A 20,089-nucleotide genomic window follows, 5' to 3' on the forward strand; every position below is an offset into this window, starting at 1 on the left:
CCCAAGTGCAGAGCCCGGAATAGTCCCTGAGCACTGCAGGTTGTAGCTCCCCCACCAAAAAAAAAAAAATACAAAACAAACAAACAAACTGAGAAGGGGCTGGAGAGATAATAAGAGGGTAACGCACTTGCCTGCATAGAGTAACCGCAGATTTGAACCCTGGCACCCCAAATGCCAGATGGTAGATGGTTTCTGGTGTCCCACCAGTAGGGATCACTGACCCGAGTCAGGAGTAAACCCTGAGAGTGTGGTCCCCAAACCAAAAAACTAACAGAATAACCACAGAGATATTAACCTGTGGATAAGTGAAAATGACTGCCATTCAGCAATAACATATAGCCCTCGATTTGGGGCTGGGCATTTTGCTCAGAGGTAGATCACTTGACAGGCATGCGACCACTTGCCTGTCAAGTGGTCACAATCTTTTCAGTCTCCCACTCCTTATCCCAGTAGGTTCCCCGCCCCTCCCCCAAAAGAAAAAAAGATATAGCATTGGATTTTTTCAGGACGACCCCTTACCAATGGAATGTGAAGCAATATAGCAGTAAGTGCACGGGTTCCGGAATAGACTGCTTGGATATGAATTCAATACTACCAGTTGCCATCTGTGTGAACCTTAAAATAACATAAATATTTAAATGTCCCCGATATTTTATTAATTTTTGGTTTTGGCGGTGTTCAGGCTTTATTCCTGGTTCTGTGATGATGGAGGGTGTTTTGTGGTGCTGGGGATCTAATTGGGTCGGTCTCGTGCAAGGCAAGCAAATGCCTTAACCTCTGTACTATCAAGAACACGGAATAGTCTTTTTTTATTTTATTTTATTTTTTGCTTTTTGGGTCACACCTGGCGATGCACAGGGGCCACTCCTGGCTCTGCACCCAGGAGTTACTCCTGGCAGTGCTCAGGGAACCATATGTGATGTGCTATGCTATCTCTCCAGCCCCCAGAATAGTCTTTAATTCCCTTCATTTGGCGGTAGGAAAGAATTTGCTACACAGTGTCCAGATAAGGACTCAGGTTCAAGATTATATGGCCAGCTACAGTCTCCAAACGACTCATTACAGTTCTTTCCGGCATCCAAGTAGCCGCTGAAGAACACTTGCTCCTTAAGTGAACCTTTCATATTTGACGGGATTGGAAATAAGGTGTCGCAAGGTCCGGGGGTTCCAAAGAATGCAGCAACACCTAGCCGGCTGGACGCCCGCTGCGCAGGCGCGGCTCACGCGGCTGCTCGCTCCGCGGGGCGCGTGACAGCCGTGCATTCCACCCTAGCCCGCGGCGGGCTCCCTGCGCACGCGCGGCCCAGGCTCCGCCCCTGGCCCCGCCCACGCGCACGTGCGCGTTCGCGCCGCTCACACTTCGGCGGAGAGCGCGCGCCCTGGAAAATTCCACACCCCGACTAGCTCCGCCCTCTGCGTCTCTCCTCTGCCCCCGGCTCTCTCGCACGCCTCGTCCGCGTCCCAGCGGCCTTTGCGAGAACAAAATGGCGGCCCCCATGTCGCGGGGCTTGTCTCACTTGTACAGGACAGTAGGATGGTGGTCTCGGCAGGTGGGTAAGGACGGGGCGAATCGAGGAGCTGGAGGAGGAAGGAAATACACGCTTCACTGTCGTCCTGGGCGGATGCAAGTCAAAACTAGGTTAGGGAAGAGTTTAAGGTGGACAGAACCCAGCTCCTGCGCTAAGCTGCAGAATAGGAAGCACCTGAGTAGGGTTGACGGGGGAGCAAGATCCCTATGATTTTTTTCAGTTTGATCCCCGACGGGGAGGTGCTCGGAGAGGGAGAAAGTTTGGGAAATTGTGTGGCATCCTTTTGATGCTAGCATGTCCTGAATTGAACGGTAGATGGAAAGTTACTGACAAGCAGACAGTCTGCAGACTTGAACCAAACTCTGGGTCAACTGGAGAGAGAACTGGTCTTTAGTGAGACTTTTGTTCAGTTGGGAGCTAGGACGACAAAATAAAGTTTACAATAAAGCTCCACATAGAATAAGCAGATTGAAGAAGACTTACGCTTTTCTGGTAGCATTTCACTTCATTCATTTTCCTGCTGGTTTGTAAGTTCCTCATCAGACTGAAGGTCTTGTGAAAGGAGAAACCTTGCTTTAATCAATCAGCCGTGCTTCCTGAGAAGTTGGCATAAGTCCTGAATAATTCCTCTACCACATAAAGTTCTAAAGGAAACCTCTAGTAAATGTTGAGGGGTGTTTGTAAAGGTTGTTTACTGATCCTGTAAATTTCAATATAATGCATCCCTCAAACCTCTGGAGAGGTAGCTTTTTTTTCTTTTAATGTAGGAGTATTGCTATTTATTCAACCATTTAAATAGGTGGCTTTGTAATGGTCCCTAAGTCATCCTTGAGCTGTATTCTTTCCATCTTTATTTAGTGTTTATTAAAGATAGTACAGGTTTGTTTTTGTTTTTTCATGTTACCCAACCTTTTTCTTCCTTCCAGTCTGTCCTGGTGACTCAGACCACAACTGTAGTTCCAGTAAGAACTAAAAAACGTTTCACACCTCCTACTTATGAACCAAAATACAAATCAGAAAAAGAGTTTTTAGAATATGCCCGGAAAGCAGGACTGGTCATTCCTCCTGAACGTTTGGAACGTCCCATCCATCTAGCCTGCACAGGTGAGGCCCTTCTACCAGACATCTGGAAAGTGGAATAATTTGTATTGTGGTTGGCAACACTTAGCCACAAAATCAATTCAGACTCAATAACGATTTACTTCATGTACATTATGTTTTATGGAGTCATCTTTGTCTTTCTTGTTTTCCTCTACAAGGCAAGGATTGGACTTTTTCCTTTTGTTTTTGTTTTAGAGTCACATCAGCAGTGCTCAGGGCTTACTCCATCCCTTTTTTTTTTTTTCCTTTGGCATTTTGGGTCATACACTGAGATGCTCAGGTCTTTCTCCTGGCTCTGCACTCAGGAATCACTCCTCCTGTTGCTCGGGGACCATATGGGATGCTGGGGATCAAACCCGGGTCAGCCGCTGTACTTTCTCTCCAGCCCCTAGATTCTTCCATTTTGCACAAGAAGAAACAGCTTCTGAAAGAAGACAAAAATCAACTTATCGAATTTTTTCGCTCTGTTTATGCTTTTGCTTGTTTGGGGCCACACCTGGCGGTGCTCAGTCCTGGTGCTGTACTCAGGGATCACTCCTGGCAGTGCTCAGGGAGTATATGGAGTGTCAGGGATCAAACCCTGGGTGGCCATGTGCAAGGCCAGTACCCTACCTGCTATAGTATTTCTCTAGGAAGCCCCTAACTTTTTTCTAATGAAACCTGACTTCCTCTACTTAAATCTATTTCATTCATCTGTTTTACATTTAGGAACCCTCCCAACTTTATGTGACCTCGGGGTGACTTTTTAAGTTTTCTGCTTGCTATTGCAGCTGGTATCTTTGATGCTTATGTTCCTCCTGAGGGTGATGCTCGAGTATCATCTCTTTCAAAAGAAGGGCTGGCACAAAGAACTGAGCGATTGAAGAAGAATGTGGCATCAAAATTATCGTAAGTGTCTAATGTGTTTAGCCTAATGTTGAATAGAATCATTTGTTGTTACTTTATTCAGAGATCATCTAGGCTTCTTTTAAGGCTTGCCTATAATTCTTTGATAATTTAGCATTTTATTTCTCTCTGTAATAGAGTTTGTAATTAATGTACAATAATATGAACAGTCTTGATTTTTTTTCTTTTTTGTTGTCTAGAATTTTTTTTTTTTTGGTCTACATTTGATTTTTTTGGGGGGAAGGCACACCCAGCAGTGCTCAGGGCTTCCTCCTTCCTCTGTACTCAGGGATCACTCCTAGCTTGGATCTAGGAACCATGTGAGATGCCAAGGATCAAAGTCAGTTTGGTCAAGTGCAAGGGAAACACCCTACCCACTACACTATCACTCTGGCCCCTGAAGGATCATTGGCAGGCTCTGGGGATCATATGGGGTGCAAGGGATTGGACCCAGGTTAGCTGTTTACAAGGCAAGTCCTTTACACCTTGTACCGTCTCTCCAGCCCTGAAAGGTAGGTTCTTTAGGGTCACATATAGATTTATGTGCACAAGTTCTTTAAGAGAGTGTCAGTTCTTCGTGTGGCCACAGTATTTCTCTATAGATCTTAATGTATCATCTTTTCATCTTAAAACTTTTCTCACTGGTGGCTGGAGAGGTAATCACTGTCACTGTCCTCCTGTTGTTCATCGATTTGCCCGAGCAGGCCCAGTAACGTCTCCATTGGAGACTTTGTTGTTACTGTGTTTGGCATATCAAATACATCACGGGTAGCTTGCCAGGCTCTGCCGTGCGGGTGAGATACTCTTGGTAGCTTGCCGGGCTCTCGGAGAGGGGCAGAAGAATCGAACTCGGGTCAGCCATGTTGGCTGCGTGCAAGGCAAACGCCCTACCGCTGTGCTATAGCTCCAGCAGAGGTAATACAGCAGGTAAAACACTTACCTTATAGACAGCCAATCCCCAGCACACTATATGGTCTCTTGAGCACTTGTGGCTCCCCTGGTGCTTGCTTTGAACATGCCCAACCTGGTAGCTCATATGGCCTACCTTGAGCTCAGAGCCAGGAGTAAGCTTTGAGTATGCTGGTGTGATCCAAAAGCCAAAAAAAAAAAAAAAAAAGTAAACCAAATTTATTTTTGTGACTGCCTAGAACCTGAAGCCCAAAATCTAGATTTTTTTTTCTTTTTTTTAGAGACGGGTGGGGCACACCCAGTGGTACTCAGTGCTTACTCCTGGCTCTGGGCTCAGGGATCACTCCTGGTGGGACTCTGGGGACCATATAGAATCAAACCTGGGTCAGCTGTGTACAAGGCTAGAGCCTTACCAGTTTTACTATCTGTCAGATTTCTTTATAATTGAGGAATGAACTGGAAATACCAGGTAAAGAAGAGGGGAAAAGACACCCCTATAATTTCTTTAGTGTGTGGTAGTGCTTTTTATAGTTTGACTTTTGCCTTCCTCTCCACATCTCCTTGGCCCATTTGCTCTTTTTTTTCCCCCCATTTGCTCATTTTTATTTTTTATTTATTTTTTTACCATTTGCTCATTTTTAATTTCAGCCTTTCCAAGTTGTTTTTGTCTTTGTTTTGGGGCCACACCCGATGGTACTCAGGGTTTTACTCCTGGCTCTGTGCTATAGGATGACTCCTGAAGGACTTGGGGCATCAAATGTGCTGGGAATTGAACTCAGGTCAGCCGTGTGCAAGGCAAATACACTACTGCTGTACTAGCAGCGCTCTCCCCCCATTCAAGCTAATTTTTAATTCCTTGACAGTTATTGTGCTGCTGTTGCTTTGTCTTTGCACATTCTTTCTATTATCCAAAAATGTCTTTTCCCCTCTCCTTTGTCTGGTATTTCCAGCTCATTCCGCAAGAACCCATTGAGCCAGTGTTCAGTCTCCCTGATTCATTTGAGATTGTGTTCACTCTAACTGCGATACACTTTGGCATATTACTTCTGCTAACTCTTTATTGCAGTGATTTTCTTTTATGTATATCCTGGACTTTGAGCTTTTTGATGGCAGGGCTCATGAAGGTGGTGAGCAAAGAAACACGTGGATTTATCATGGAGTTATCATCAAGGGGAGGGAAATAGTTATTAAATCCTGATTGCACACAATTAAGTAATTATAGCTATGATGAAGAATTAGTGCTCTGGGAACTTATGACTGAGAAAGATAACTTGGTCTGGTAGTTTAGGGAAGTCTTCCCTGAGGAAATGACATTCCAGATAAGAACCTGAAGTTTAGTTGAGTAGAGAAGTTTAATGAAGACTATCTTTGTAGGGAGACAAAATAATTTAAGCATGGGCTGGAGATAAGATAAGGGAGTAAGTTCTTTGTTTTGCATGTGGCTGACCCCAATTCAATCCCTGGCACTGCACATGGTCCCCCAAGCACTGCCAGGAGTGATCCCTGAGCACAGAGCCAGGAGTCAGCCCTCTTTCCCAACCTCCGTCCTCCCACAAATAGTTTAATAGGTTGTGAAGTGCAAAGAAAATGAAGCTCCGTGTAGGGGATGTAACTCAGTGCTAGAGTACTTTGTTCTATGTGTGAGACCCAAATTCAGTCCCCAGCACTGCAAAAAAAAAATGAAGAGAGTCTTGGATTTTTTTCATATGCTTTTTCTGTGTTTATCATGCGCTATTCGATAGCACAGCAGGTAGGGCGTTCGCCTTACAAGTGGCCAACATGGCCGACCCGAGTTCGATTCCTCCACCCCTCTTGGAGAGCCCGGCAAGCTACCGAGAGTATTCGATATGCCAGACACAGTAACAACAAAAGTCTCCAAATGGAGACGTTACTGGGCCTGCTCGAGCAAATCGACAATCAACAGGAGGGCCTTTACAGGGCTGGAGCGATAGCACAGCGGGTAGGGCGTTCGCCTTACAAGCGGCCAACATGGCCGACCCGAGTTCGATTCCTCCGCCCCTCTCGGAGAGCCCGGCAAGCTACCGAGAGTATTCGATATGCCAGACACAGTAACAACAAAGTCTCCAATGGAGACGTTACTGGGCCCGCTCGAGCAAATCGACGATCAACGGGAGGGCCTTTACTTTACTTTACTTACTTTATTTGTTGTTTTAGTCTGTTGATAACTGCATATTGTGTTAGTTGATTTTGAATGTTAAACCAACCTTGCATTCCTGGGATGAATGCCATTATGGTGTCCCACATCCTTTTAATGTCTTTATATTAATAAGTAAAGTAAACCAGAATTTCCTGCTTTCCTATTATATTCATATTCTTTTTTTTTTTTTTTTTTGCTTTTTGGGTCACACCTGGCGATGCACAGGGATTACTCCTGGCTCTGCACTCAGGAGTTACTCTTGGCGGTGCTCAGAGGACCCCCTATATTCATATTCTTATAACTGTGGAAATGCTGTTGACAACTGAGTCATCCAGTATATTTCTGCTTAATTCCAGTATGTTCCTGCATAATTTTTTGTGGGGGAGGGCAGGGGTTGGGCCACACCTGGTGATGCTCAAGGGCTAACTCTGGCTCTGGGGTCAGGAGTTGTTCGCAGTGGCCCTCAGGGACTGAGTAGTGCGTGGAATCAAAACTGAGATTCCCATGTATCAAGCATTTGCTCCCTTCTTTGGAATTTCCCAGTCCTAGGAGTTAAAGTTTGTTGTTGTTTTGTTTGTTTGGGGGCCACACCTGGGTGCTTAGAACTTACTCCTGACTCTGCACTCAGGGATCTGCTCCTGGTTGGTCTCAGGGGACCATTGTGATGCCGGGATTGAATTTAGATCAGCTGTGTATGAAGCAAGCATCCAACCTGCTGTATTCTCTGTCTGGTCCCAGGAATTAACTATCTTAAAGAAGCAATAAATAAAAAGACAAAGAAAAAACAACTAGTCAAGCTGGAGAGATAGCTCAGAGGCACGTATACATGTCATGCAGGAGACATGGATTTGCCTAGTTCCCTGAGCACTATCAGGGGTGACCCCCCTCCCACCAGGGTTGGGAGTAGCCCCCAAGCAATGTCATCTGTGGCCCCAAAACTAAAGCAAATGAAAAGTCTTCTACCATGCTTAATTTTATAGAATCCAGAAGATAAAAGAACATGAAGCTGGTTTTAAGATAAAGGACTTTCCTGAAAAAGCTATGGATATCTTCATTGAAGCTCACCTTTGTCTAAACAAGTAAGTAATTCCCGAGAGAGAGAGAGAGAGAGAGAGAGAGAGAGAGAGAGAGAGAGAGAATCAGGACTTGGGGGGCCACTCTAGGTGCCAAGTGCTCTGAGGACCATGCAGTGCAGGGGGTCGGGCCTGGGCCTGCTGTGTGCAAAGCATGCCACTAACCCTTTGAGCTGGCTCTTCTGTGAACCCCTCTCTTACTGTCCCATGTTCTCAGGATAGAATAACAAAAGCTGTAACTCCAGACAGGGATCTTTTCAAGTACCAGTGCTAGAGTGAGGCAGCTTCACAGGTGAGAAACTCTTGGCATCTGAGCTGATGCCCTCTCTTCTCCCTTCTGTTCCGACTCAGCGTCACCCAGTGCTGGGACTTTCTCCAGAACGGTGGCCATCTTTACCCCCTTATTTCCTAATTCATCCCGAGCCTTTTGTGCGTTTGTCGAGTTCCCTTTCCTTAGTAGAATAAGTTTCTTTTAAAAAGTTTCTAAGGGGGGGGGACTGGAGAGATAGCACAGTGGGTAGGTCATTTACCTTGCACGCGGTTGACCCGGGTTCGATTCCCAGCATCCCATATGGTCCCGTGAGCACCGCCAGGAGTAACTCCTGAGTGCAGAGCCAGGAGTAACCCCTGTGCATCACCAGGTTTGACCCAAATATGGTCCCCTGAGCACCGCCAGGAGTAACTCCTGAGTGCAGAGCCAGGAGTAACCCCTGTGCATTGCCAGGTGTGACCCAAAAAGAAAAAAAAAAGTTTCTAAGGAGCTGGAGTGATAGCACAATGGGTAGGGCGTTTTGGTTTTTGGGTCACACCCAGCAGTACTCAAAGCTTACTCTTTTTTTTTTTCTTTTTGGGTCATACCCAGCGATGCTCAGGGGTTACTCCTGACTCTGCACTCAGGAATTATTCCTGGTGGTGCTCAGGGGGCCATATAGGATGCTGGGCATCGAACCCAGGTCAGCCCCATGCAGGGCAAATGCCCTCTCCGCTGTACTATTGCTCCGGCCCCTCAGGGCTTACTCTTGACTCTTTGCTCAGGGATCACTTCTGGCAGGGCTCAGGGGACCATATGTGGTACCAGGGATCAACTCAGGTTGGCCGTGTGCAAGGCAAGTGCCCTTACTGCTGTCCTATAACTCCAGCCCCTCTAATTTTCATTTCCTGTGGAACTTCCATACAGTTTTTCACAGGGGCTGCTCCAATCTGCATTTCTGCCCTTGGTGCAAGGGGATCCCTTGTCACCACACCCTCCCGAGTCCTTGTTTATTCTTACCTTTTTGATAATAGCTATTCTGGCAGTTATGAGATAATAATCTAACAGTTTTAATTTGTAGTTCACTTGTGATTAGTGATGCTGAGCATCTCCTCATGTACCTGTTGGTCATTTGTGTGCCTCCTTTGGGGAATGAGTATTCAGAGTTTTTGTGTGGCCCCCAACCCCATTTTATTTTACACCCTTCAGCCCACACCGCCTATCTATATCCTTTATTTTTTTTTGCGGGGGGGGTCACACCCAGCAATGCACAGGGGTTACTCCTGGCTCATGCACTCAGAAATTACCCCTGGCAGTGCTCAGGGGACCATATGGGATGCTGGACATTGAACCTGGGTGAGCCACATGCAATGCAAATGCCCTAATCGCTGTGCTATCACTCCAGCCCCTGTGCATCCCATTATTTTATGTTATTTATTGCTTGGGGGCCACACCTGGCTGTGCTCAGGGCTTACTCCTGACTCTGTGCTCAGGAATCACTTCTGGTTGGTATGGGGGAACTCCATATGCGATACCAGGAATCAAACCCAGGTTAACTGCATGTAAGGCAAGCCCCCTCCCTACTGTACTATCTCTCTGACCCTAATTTTGATTTTTTGTTTGTTTGGTTGGTTTTGGTTTGGGGGTCATACCCAGAGGTTCTCAGGGATTCCTTCTAGCTCTTCTTTCAGGGATCACTCCTGACAGGGTTTAAGGGACCATGTGGTATGCAGGGTATTGAAGGTCAGCTGTGTGCAAGGCCATTGCACTCCCCACTATACTATTGCTCTGGCCTGTACACTAATTTAGGTTTTTTAAAAAATATTTTTGGCTGAAAAGACAGCTCAGTAGGCTGGAATACATGGTTTGTGTGCTGGACGCTGGGTTTGCTCTCCGGTACCGCATGATCCCCCAACACCGCTGGGAGCCCCAATGCTCTCAGCACCACTGAGTATGGCCCAGTCCTCAAAAAAGAAAAAAAAAATCCCAAAACAAAAACCCTTTCTTGATTAAAAGTAATCAGTCTTGTTATTCCTCCTTATACATTGATCCTCTGTCAGTAAATTGGTTTGTTTTGTTTTGTTTTTTTGTTTTTGCTTTTTGGGTCACACCCGGCGATGCTCAGCTGTGGCGGTGCTTGGGGGACCATATGGGATGCTGGGAATTGAACCCGGGTCAGCCGCATGCAAGGCAAACACCCTACCCGCTGTGCTATTGCTCCAGCCCCCCCGTCAGTATTTTTGATATAAAATTTACCCCATTTGTAACATTTCTAGATTTGTTTTTTAAATTATATATTTTAGGTAAAATTTTATGTCTTAAACAAAAGAATCTAGGGGCTGGAGAGGTAGGACGTTTGCCTTGCACACAGCCAACCAGGTTAGATCCCCAGCATCCCATATGGTACCACCAGGAGTAATTCTTGAGTTCATGAGCCATTAGTAACCCTTGTGCATCACCAAATGTGACCTACCTAAAAACTGCTGTCACTGTCACTGCCCTCCCATTGTTCATCGATTTGCTCAGACCTAGTAACATTGTGAGAATTGTTACTGTGTTTGGCATATTGAATACGTCACAGGGAGCTTGCCAGGCTTGCCGTGTGGGCGAGATACTCTTGGTAGCTTGCCAGGCTCTCCGAGAGGGGCAGAGGAAACGAACTCGGGTCAGCCATGTCAGCCATGTGCAAGGCAAACACCCTACCCACTGTGCTATCACTCCAACCCTATCTAAAAAAACAAAAAAGGAAAAATAAAAATAGAAGAAGATGAAGAACCTCCTAGTGAGAATAATACAGGGAGGAATTTTTAAAAATTGTGTCTGTATCTATTATATTTCCTCCAGATTTCTAAATGTCTGTTGTAGCAGTTTGTCATTAGCTCAGCCCACCGTGAAGTAGAAACAGATGTTTTCCTTTTGCTTTTCAGTGTGAGTTCCATTGCACAATAGCAAGTGAACACATAGAAAAGAGAATGTATTTCTATTGACAATTTCTAGGCCAGGGTAGCGAGGAGGAAGCATTTTGCCAAAGTGCCACATGGTGTCCAGTAGCTGTCACCCAGGGCTACTGTAGAGGAAACAACTTGAAATCTGAGGTTCATGAAGCAGCTAGAATTACTCCCTTACCCTCTCAGGGATTCAAGACAAGATTTTTTTCATAGGGACAAGGACATAAGCTGTGCACAGTATTAAGCTGGGGGAAAGATAAGGATGTGTATTTAAAATAAATTAAATTTTGTTTGTTTGGTTTGTTTGGGGGCCACACCTGGCATTGCTCAGGGATCACTCCTGGCAGGCTCGGGGGACCATATAGAATGCTGGGGATCAAACCTGAGTCAATTTGCGTGTGAGGCAAGAGCTTTACCCGACGTACTATCTCTCCGGCCCTTGCTCCCTCTTTTTTTACTGTCGCTGGAGAGTCAGCCTGACTATATCACTCTGGCAGCCATAGAAACATGGGGGGGGGGGGGGGCGGCTAGAGCAATAGCACAGCGTGTAGGGCATTTGCCTTGCACACGGCCAACCTGGGTTCGATTCCCAGCATCCTGTATGGTTCCCTGAGCACCGCCAGGGGTAATTCCTGAGTGTAGAGCCAGGAGTAACCCCTGAGCATTTCCAGGTGTGACCAAAAAAGGGGAAAAAAAAAAAACATAGGCACGGGGAAAGTTCCAAAAAAGTCAGATCATGCTCTTTTAGTGAGGTTAATGAGGTTCACAGATGAGCCTGTCTGTACACAGTCAGTCTCCTATAGGCAAGTCTGCAGGAAGGGAAGATAAGAGCTTTTATTTTATTTGTGTTGGATTTTGTTCCCCATAGTAGCTTAGATTTTTGGTTTTGGTTTTGGAGCCATACCCAGCGGTGACCAGACTCCTGACTCTGCACTCAGGAATGACTCCTGGTGGTGCTTGGGGATTGGCCGCATGCAGGGCAAGTGCCCTACCCACTGTATTTTCTCTCTGGCCAGCAACTAAGGTAGAGCGAAACTGGGCCCCTTGTCCCAGTGGGCGTCTCTCCCCTCTCACAGAGAGGTGTGTAGTAGTTTCAGGGGCCTCCAGCCTGCCCGCCCACCTCCCTCCTTCATGCCTTCCTTCCCCCCCTCCCTTCCTTTCTGCCATACCCACTGGTGCTCAGGGATTACTCCTGGACGGGTTTGAAGGATCATATGGGTGCTGGGGATTGAATCCGTGTTGGCTATGTGCACAGCAAGCATTGTACCCTCGTACTATTGCTCTGGCCTCATCAGAGCAGAATTTATTTCAGCTTCTAAGGTTCAAGCCTAACTTTGCAAGATGCAACTCAGGGGTTTCTGTAAATCGTATTACTGATCATCCTTGTGTCTCAACACATTGCCTGGCTTGTTGTGGTGTTTCAGAAGTCAACAAATTGTTTGACCATTTCTCTGGCCATGTAGTAGGTGGGAGCCACTTCCAGCCACGCTTGGGGGTCCTGTGGTGTCGGCTAAGGAAGTGCTTTCCCACAGGCCGCACCCCAGCCCAACAGGGTCATTTCCCACTCTGTGCAGGTGTCACAAAAGCAGCAATCGGCAGAATAACGGTGTTTGTTTCTTTTGTGTTTGTCTAGCTCAGACCATGACCGACTTCACACGTTGGCAACTGAAAACTGTTTCCCGGTAGGTTCTTATCTTCCTCACAAGCAGGGAGGATGCCCGAGCGGGTGGTGGGTTCTAAGCAGCATTTCTGGCACTCAGGGACGACCCAGGGAAGTATAAGGCATAAGCTAAAGCTCCATCATTTTTGCTGAACAGTCATCACGGTGTAGACACTATCCAGGGTTAAACTGAGGAGAAAAGCAACAGTCCCTCAGTAAGCAGTGGACGGACGCTGAGGCCTGGCTGTGGGCCCCAATAGGCCACACACATGTGCCCCTCCACCCCCCTTACAGAGGACTTAATATCTTTCCTGAGGCACAGGTGTCGTGGCCCCCAGCCTGCTGGGCGTTCTGTGGCCAGTGACAGGGTCAGGGATAGGAACTCCAATTTCGGGGCAGCTCCAGCTCGTCTGCCTCTCCATGGACATTCTTGGCTAACCTTGGCCGGACAGCTTCACCCTTAGCACCCTTGGAGCACCGTTCCCTTCCCAGCTGAACGGCAGGTGCTTGGCCACGAAATGGCCTTGCCTCCCTCCAGAATAGCACCAAGAAGGGAGGGATGGCCGCACGTTGGGGGAACCTGCCCTTGGGAAAGTGATTGATCTGGAGAAGGTTCCTCAGGAGATCCGGTGGGTCTTAGTTATGATTTCAAGGAAGGGGGAACTCTGAGGTGAGTTTGAGCGTGGGTGAGAGAGAGGGGCCTGAGGGGATGCAAGGTGGGGTGAGGGCAGAGGCCTGTGGGTCTGGGACTTTGTGAGAAGTGACAGGGAAGCACCCCCTTCCCCCCAGAAGTGGCTCGGGCCAGCTGAGCTGGTCTCCTCTGCCCACAGGACATGGTGTGGGACCTCAAATATAAGACTGTTCGCTGGAGCTTCGTGGAATCTCTCGAGCCCCCCCAAGTGGTTCAGGTCCGCACCTCGCATCTGCTGCACCAGGGCAACCAGTTTGGCCAAGTCACCGTCCGCATGCACACCCGACAGGTAGGCCTGGCAGGCCTGGGCACGCGCCCGAGTGCGCTTTTCCAGGCTGTCTCCCAACTCCAGCCTAAGGGTTTTCTGTCTCGGCTCCTCCCTCCTTTCATACCCTGTTCACCGCTGATGTGTCGGTTTGTGGAGTTTCAAATTTATTTCTAGAATCTCTTTCCTCCCATGAATTGTTGGCGTTCACTTAACACACGATGGTGGAACCCATTCCCAAAGGGCTTCAGGGGTCCCCCAGGCCTGATTTGCTGTCTTCCCCACAGACTCTGGCCATCTATGACCGGTTTGGCCGGCTGATGTATGGGCAGGAGGATGTGCCCAAGGATGTCCTGGAGTATATCGTGTTTGAAAAGCACCTGACAAACCCCTACGGGAACTGGAGGATGCACGGCAAGATTATCCCCGCCTGGGCACCCCCAAAGCAGCCCATCATCAAGGTAAGGCTGAGCAACCGCTTCACTCTGGCTCCACTTAGTGGACAAAGGGGGTAATGCAGCTCCCCCATGCCGGAAGGGGGCTCTGGTGGGGCTGGAGGTGAGTGGCCACTCTCCCGGGTCAGCCTGGTGGTGGGTAACGCAGGTTCCCATTCTTTCAGACGGTGATGATCCCTGGCCCCCAGCTGAAGCCCTCGGAAGACTATGAGGAGCCCCAGGGAGAGGCCAGTGCGCCTCAGCAGACGGCAAAATTGACGCCTGATCTGGCACTTGGCTGATGGGGTACCTGCAGACGTCTCCACCCAGCTGGAGAGCAGCGTCCACCCTGCCCCTTCTCCTTCCTCCTTTTTCCTTTCTAAAATTTTGGGCTACACCTGATGGTGCTCGGGGTTGCACCCAGGGGTGCAGGGGAAGGGATGGGCCCTCGTGTGCACAGAGCCTGTGCTCCAGCCTGCCCCATGCCACCCCCTATTCTTCCCCACTCACCTGGGCCTTTGCAGCAGCTGAGAGCGGGTAGGGCCTGCCAGAGCAGCTACGGGTCCCCCGCCCCCCATGTCTGGTTTCCATCCAGCACCTTTAACTCCAGACTGTTTCAGAGAACAACTGATCCCTGCCTCAGGAGCCAAGGGAATTTTCTTTCTAATCCAAGGGCAGGCAGGGATCTGAGTTTGAAATAAAATACTGTCAGGATGAGGCCCTTTGTGGTGGCTTGTGCAGGTTTCTCGTGATTTGGAATGGAAATGGAAAGTCTATCAGTCTTCATAGGGCAGCAGTGGAGAAGTAAGTCTAATTATGAGGGAATGTGACTTTCAGGAAATCGAAAGGGAAAGTTATGTTAGAATATGCTACGGTGGGGCTAGGGTGTGGCAGGAGAGACAGTACAGCTGGGAGGGCGCTTGCCCTGCACACAGCCAACTCCCAGGGTAAGTCCCGAACAGCAGCCAACTCCCAGGGTAAGCCCCGAACAACGTAACCAGGTGTGTTTGACCCAAAAACAAACAAATGGGAGGGGTATACACACACACACACACACACACATATATACTCCATTTTAGAATTTTCTTACACAACATTTGCTTTTTGTAGAAGAAGGCAATCCAAATAAACCATTTATCTGTAAGTATTTGGATTGTGGTTTTGCTTTTGGTTTGGGGCCACATATAGCAGAGCTCAGGGGACCATGTGGTGCTAGGATCAAATCTGGGGCTCTGGCATGCAAAGCATGTGCTCCCGCTCTTTGACCTGTCTCCTTGGTCTTTTTGTGTACGTGTTCTGGGGCTTTCTGTTGTTTGTGTTTTGGGAAACATCCAATGATGTTCACTAGAAGGGATTATTTCTGGTGGGGCTCAGGGACCAGATGTGGTTCCAGGGATCAGACGTGGGTCAGCCGTGTGCCAGGCAAGTTTCTGTGCTGTCATTCCAGCCCAGGTTGTGTGTTTAGTAGCTGCATTCTGTTGTGATCCCAGGAAGCATCCACAAGAGAAAACAGTCATGGATACATTTAGAAAATTCATTTGTAAATTTTTGTTTTGTTTTTTTCATTTTTTATTATTTTGTTTTGTGGGCAACACTTAGTGGTGCTTGGGCTCTCTCCTGGCTGTGCTTAGGGATCACTCCTGGCTGGCCTTGTGATGCCAGGGATCAAACCTGGGTCGGTTGTGGGCAAGGCAAGAACCCTGCCCACTAAACTCTCTCCCTGGCCCTCATCTATACGGCTTGGTTCCCTGGTTTCTGGCACCTTTTGACGAGTTGGTTTTCTTCTCGGCCTTGCACTGCAGTGAGCATATGAACTGCATGGACTGAGAGCCCTCCCTGTAGAGTGCCACCTAGGCTGCCAGGAGGAGGATAGGGCTCTAGGGGAAGTGGGGGCGGGGGGATGTGGGAAGTTGCTGTACCAGCAGCATTAGGGCATATAGCGTCTTAGCTCCAAGAACCCAGTGTGGGCATGACTCTGGGCCTGAGTTCGGTGGGCTGGAGTGTGACCTGTGCATGTAGGAGGTCCAGGTTCTAGCCCCTGTACCACATGGTTCTCTGAGCACCAGCAAGAGTGACCACCAGGAGCACGGAGCTGGGAGTAATCCCTGAGCCCCCCTGGGTGTGACCTGGACACAAAAACAAACCAACAGCGGGGAAAAAAAAAAAAACAAAAAACTGCACTTTGGGTGGGGTTTGCTGCTTAGCAGTACAGCACTTGACTTGGTGTGTGAGACTCTGGGTTCAGTCCCTGGCATAACCAAAGGAGAAAAGAAAAACAAGGCCTTAATTCTCATGTTTGCTGCTTTCAAGCCTAGAAATTTTTTTTTTCTTTTTGGGTCACACCCAGTGATGCACCGGGGTTACTCCTGGCTCATGCACTCAGGAATTAGTCCTGGCGGTGCTCGGGGGTATACCATATGGGATGCTGGGAATTGAACCCAGTGGGCAGGTGCAACCCAAACACCCTACCCACTGTGCTATTGCTCCAGCAGCCCCTAGAATTTTCTTTCGTTTATTTTTTAGTCTGGGCTACACCCAGCGTGCTCCGTTACTTCTAACTGTGCTCAGGAGTGATCTCTGGTAGTGCTGGGGGTGTTACATGTGGTGCCAGGATTAGGACCTGGGTTGTCTCTGTGCAAAGTAAGTGCCTTACATCCTGGACTACCTCTCTCGCCACAGAATTTTCTTCAGTAATAATCTGTCACTTAAGGTGAGGAATGATCTACTCTGACGTTGTCCTCTGAGGACAGTGAAATCCAAAGAAACTAAACCAGGTGAGGAAAGCCTCACTCCTGAGCATCTCTGAAATGACCATCACAGGGGCCGGAGTGATAGCATAGCGAGTACGTCACATGCCTTGCACGCAGCTGACCGGGTTCCGTCCCCGGCATTTCATATGGTCCCCCCACAATCCTCCCACCCCAAGCACCACTGGGAATGATTTCTGGGTGCAGAACCGGAGTACGCCCTGAGCACCACCCCAAAACCAAAGTAATTAAAACTACCATCACAGCAAAGCTGCGGTCGGAGCGGGCCTTGCTGGAGAAAGGTCATGTTTTCAAAACAGCCACCGAGCACAGAAGACAGGAACCGGACGCATGTGTGGGAGGGGACAGCACCAGCGGGTCAAATTCTCCTCATGCCACTCAGCATCCACCCTTTGGCTGAAAATGGAGCAGTACTGCCCGAGTGAAGCTTGGTAATATCCTGTTTGCCTAAGCCCTGATTAAGGCAAAATGAGAAGGGGAGGGCTTGGTGCTGGATCCACAGCTGGAAGGAGTACAGGGAGGCAACCCAGGGAGAAACAGCCACCTCCCCACACCCCCAAAAAAGCACATTTGCTGGGTTGACAAGACATTCATTTCTCTGAATATAGAAAAGCAGGACTTTAGACAAAGCTGTTTCACTCCATGCCCTCCACCCCCACCCAACCACCATCTGTCTCAGGATAATCCTAAATAGCAGCTAAGCAATAGCTCAGGGGATCAGCGCGATTTCCATTCCTCTGGGGGATCAAGTCCTGCCGTGCGAGTGGCCCAGATGTGGAGGAGCCCCTAGCAGGTCCTGCAGAGGCACTCTCCAGGTCGGCCAGGCCATCTGCATCCTGACAGCTGCCCTGTGGAGTAGCCATTGTTCCCCCAAAGAAAGTTGCTAAAAGGGGACCTGAGATAGTCCAGGGGTGAAAGCACTTGTCTTGGATGCAGCCAACCCCGGTTCATACTTCAGTACCACTGGAAGTAGCCACTGAGCACAGACCTAGGACTAGCCCTGAGCACCAATGGATACACCTCCCAAACACGATGCGCCCCCCCTCCAAAAAAAAAAAAAAGATGCAATGACCTCACCAGGGCCAGTGAGAGAAAACGCGGCAGGGAAGGAACTTGCTTTGTGCTTTGTATGCAGCTGACCCTGGTTCAGTCTCCATCACCGCCTGTGATCCCCCCAAGCCCGCCAAGAGTGATCCCCAAGTGCAGAGCCAGAAGGAAGCCTGAGCACTGCCAGGCGTCGCCCAACCACAAGGTAGAAAAAGAAGTCACCACCCGGATAAGCCACAACCAACTGCAGTGGTCAACTTCTCCCAAGACCTGTTTCGCAGCGGTGGGTACATGGAGCTTTCTCTGTGCCCACCAGAACAGATGGCGGCACCGAGCCAGCAGCACGTGCAAGGTGATTTGCAGTGGGTCAGAAGCGGTGGGTTCACCAGGCAAAGCCCAGAACAGAGATGCTTCTGTCACTGCTCTGGAGGCCCTGGGCGGTGACCTCCAGAAGCCACACCCGGGACGGCCTAAGTGGGGCATCAAGATGCAGGCCTCTGCAAGGGTGGGGTCCACTGTTCTCTGGAATTTGGAGCACTTGCTATTTTCCAGTGAAGTTCTTTAGTTGCTCTGAATATACACAAGCAGGCTCATCTCCGCCCTCCCCCTTCCCCCCCCACACACACACTGTGCATTTATTTCCCCCCTGGGGATGTATCAGTATCCATATCCTTCAGGATTGGCTTTTGTTTTTTCAGGGGAGGTGGAGGTGGGGTGGGAGGCACACCAGGTGGTGATCAGAGATCACTCCTGGTGGGCTCAAGGGGCCATATAAGAGCCAGAGACCGAACCTGGATGGGCATCATGCCAGGCAAGTGCCCACGACGGTCAACTTCTGGCCTCCTCCAGACCCTGCCCACCTCTCCACGTCAGCCTGCCAGCTCTCCCTGCTCCTGCCCTGAGTCTGCCCCCCGCCCCCCGACCAACCGCCCCTGTTTGACTGATCTTCACACCTGTCCACCTGAGTGCTCAGCTGGAGCAGTCCAGGTCACTCACCTCCCAGCCCACATCCCAGCCCCGGTACCACCTCCGAGACAGCAGGGGGGGAGATCACTCCTAGAAGTGCTCGGAACCATACAGAGTGCGGGGAAACAAACCTGGGGTGGCCACATGCTGGGCGAGCGCCATAGCCACTGGACTCTCTCTCTCTGGCCCCTCCGGGCCCATCTGTTTTCCACTCTCCATAGCTCATCTCCTTGGCTTATTCCCCTCCCCACCCTGCAGTGCTGTCACCAAAGGGAATCCCCTTCATGGCCAACACCCCTAGAACCAGAGGAATCTCCAGGTCACTTACTCAGTGACCAGAGGCCACAGCGGTTCCTTCTTCCAGAGAAGACCAAGAACACCTGCCCAAAACCTGACTCCAGAAACAGTGCCATGGGCAGGTGAGAGGGCCAGGGAAGGTGAGGGTGGAAATGCAAAGGCTTTTTCCTTCCGGAGTTTCTGCTCATTCTCAGCTGTGGCTACTCACTCAGATGAGCTCAGCATCTACCGAAGGTAATAGGGTCATGGAATAGATTCCAGGAAGGAGGAGGACACTGGCCAATGGGAGACGGCACTCAGAACCCAAGCACAGGCTGTGCGTGCCAGAGCCCAGGATCTACCCTGTCTGTTACATGTTCCCTAGGATCCCTGAGGATGAGCCAGCCCCCACCCCCCCAGCCAAAAAAGAAAAAGTCAAAATGCCAGTCGTAAAGGCATCTTAGGCTCTTCTTTGAGCCATTTAAGCCCTAGGTCCTGCACTTTTTGTTGTTTGTTTTGTGTTTTTATTGGGAGCAAGTGCCCTGCCTGCTGTGTTTTTGCTCCAGCCCCAGTTCTGCTTTATTTTTTTTCCCTTTTTGGGTCACACCCAGCGATGCACAGGGGTTACTCCTGGCTCTGCACTCAGGAATTACTCCTGGCAGTGCTCAGGGGACCATATGGGACGCTGGGAATCGAACCCGGGTCAGCCACGTGCAAGGCAAATGCCCTACCCACTATGCTATTCCTCCAGCCCCCCAGCTCTGCTTCTTCAGTTTCCTTGGAGATTTTTCCAGTCTTCTGTAATTCTCAATTCCTTTATTACCAACGCCTTGTGTGGTTTAGTCTTTCTTTTTTTCAGAGGGTGGGGGCACCCTCACAAAGGCCTGTGCACTGCCAGAAATTAAACCAGGGGGTTCAGTGTTGGATAATACAGAGGTTAAGACATTCACCTTGCACACGACAGAATACATTTAATGTCCAACACCACATATAGTCGTTCCTCCAAGCCCTACCAGGAACAAACATTCCCTGAGCACAGAGCCAAGAGTAAGTTCTGAGCACCCTCAGGTGCGGCCCAAAATCAAAAGCAACAAGATTCAGGCATTGTTCTGCATGTTTATTTGGGTTT

General features: G+C 49.1%; 1 protein-coding gene across 1 annotated transcript; it reads left to right on the forward strand.

Moving 5' to 3' along the window:
* Nucleotides 1-1,438: 1,438 nt before the first annotated feature.
* Nucleotides 1,439-14,622, forward strand: MRPL45 (mitochondrial ribosomal protein L45). The gene is made up of 8 exons (XM_056127509.1): nt 1,439-1,550; nt 2,456-2,633; nt 3,401-3,518; nt 7,563-7,661; nt 12,487-12,535; nt 13,344-13,493; nt 13,757-13,930; nt 14,089-14,622. The coding sequence occupies exons 1-8, from the start codon at nt 1,485-1,487 to the stop codon at nt 14,203-14,205; spliced, it is 951 nt and encodes a 316-aa protein (XP_055983484.1). The 5' UTR covers nt 1,439-1,484; the 3' UTR covers nt 14,206-14,622.
* Nucleotides 14,623-20,089: the final 5,467 nt, after the last annotated feature.

The sequence above is a fragment of the Sorex fumeus genome, unplaced genomic scaffold (assembly GCF_029834395.1).
Source record: "Sorex fumeus unplaced genomic scaffold, SorFum_2.1 ptg000063l, whole genome shotgun sequence".
NCBI classification, from domain to species: domain Eukaryota; kingdom Metazoa; phylum Chordata; class Mammalia; order Eulipotyphla; family Soricidae; genus Sorex; species Sorex fumeus.

Coding starts and splice junctions, on each gene's coding strand:
- MRPL45 (XM_056127509.1), top strand. CDS start 1,485: ATGGCGGCCCCCATGTCGCGGGGCTTGTCTCACTTGTACAGGACAGTA. Junction 12,536..13,343: donor CAACTGAAAACTGTTTCCCG/GTAGGTTCTTAT, acceptor CTCTGCCCACAG/GACATGGTGTGGGACCTCAA. Junction 13,494..13,756: donor TCCGCATGCACACCCGACAG/GTAGGCCTGGCA, acceptor TCTTCCCCACAG/ACTCTGGCCATCTATGACCG.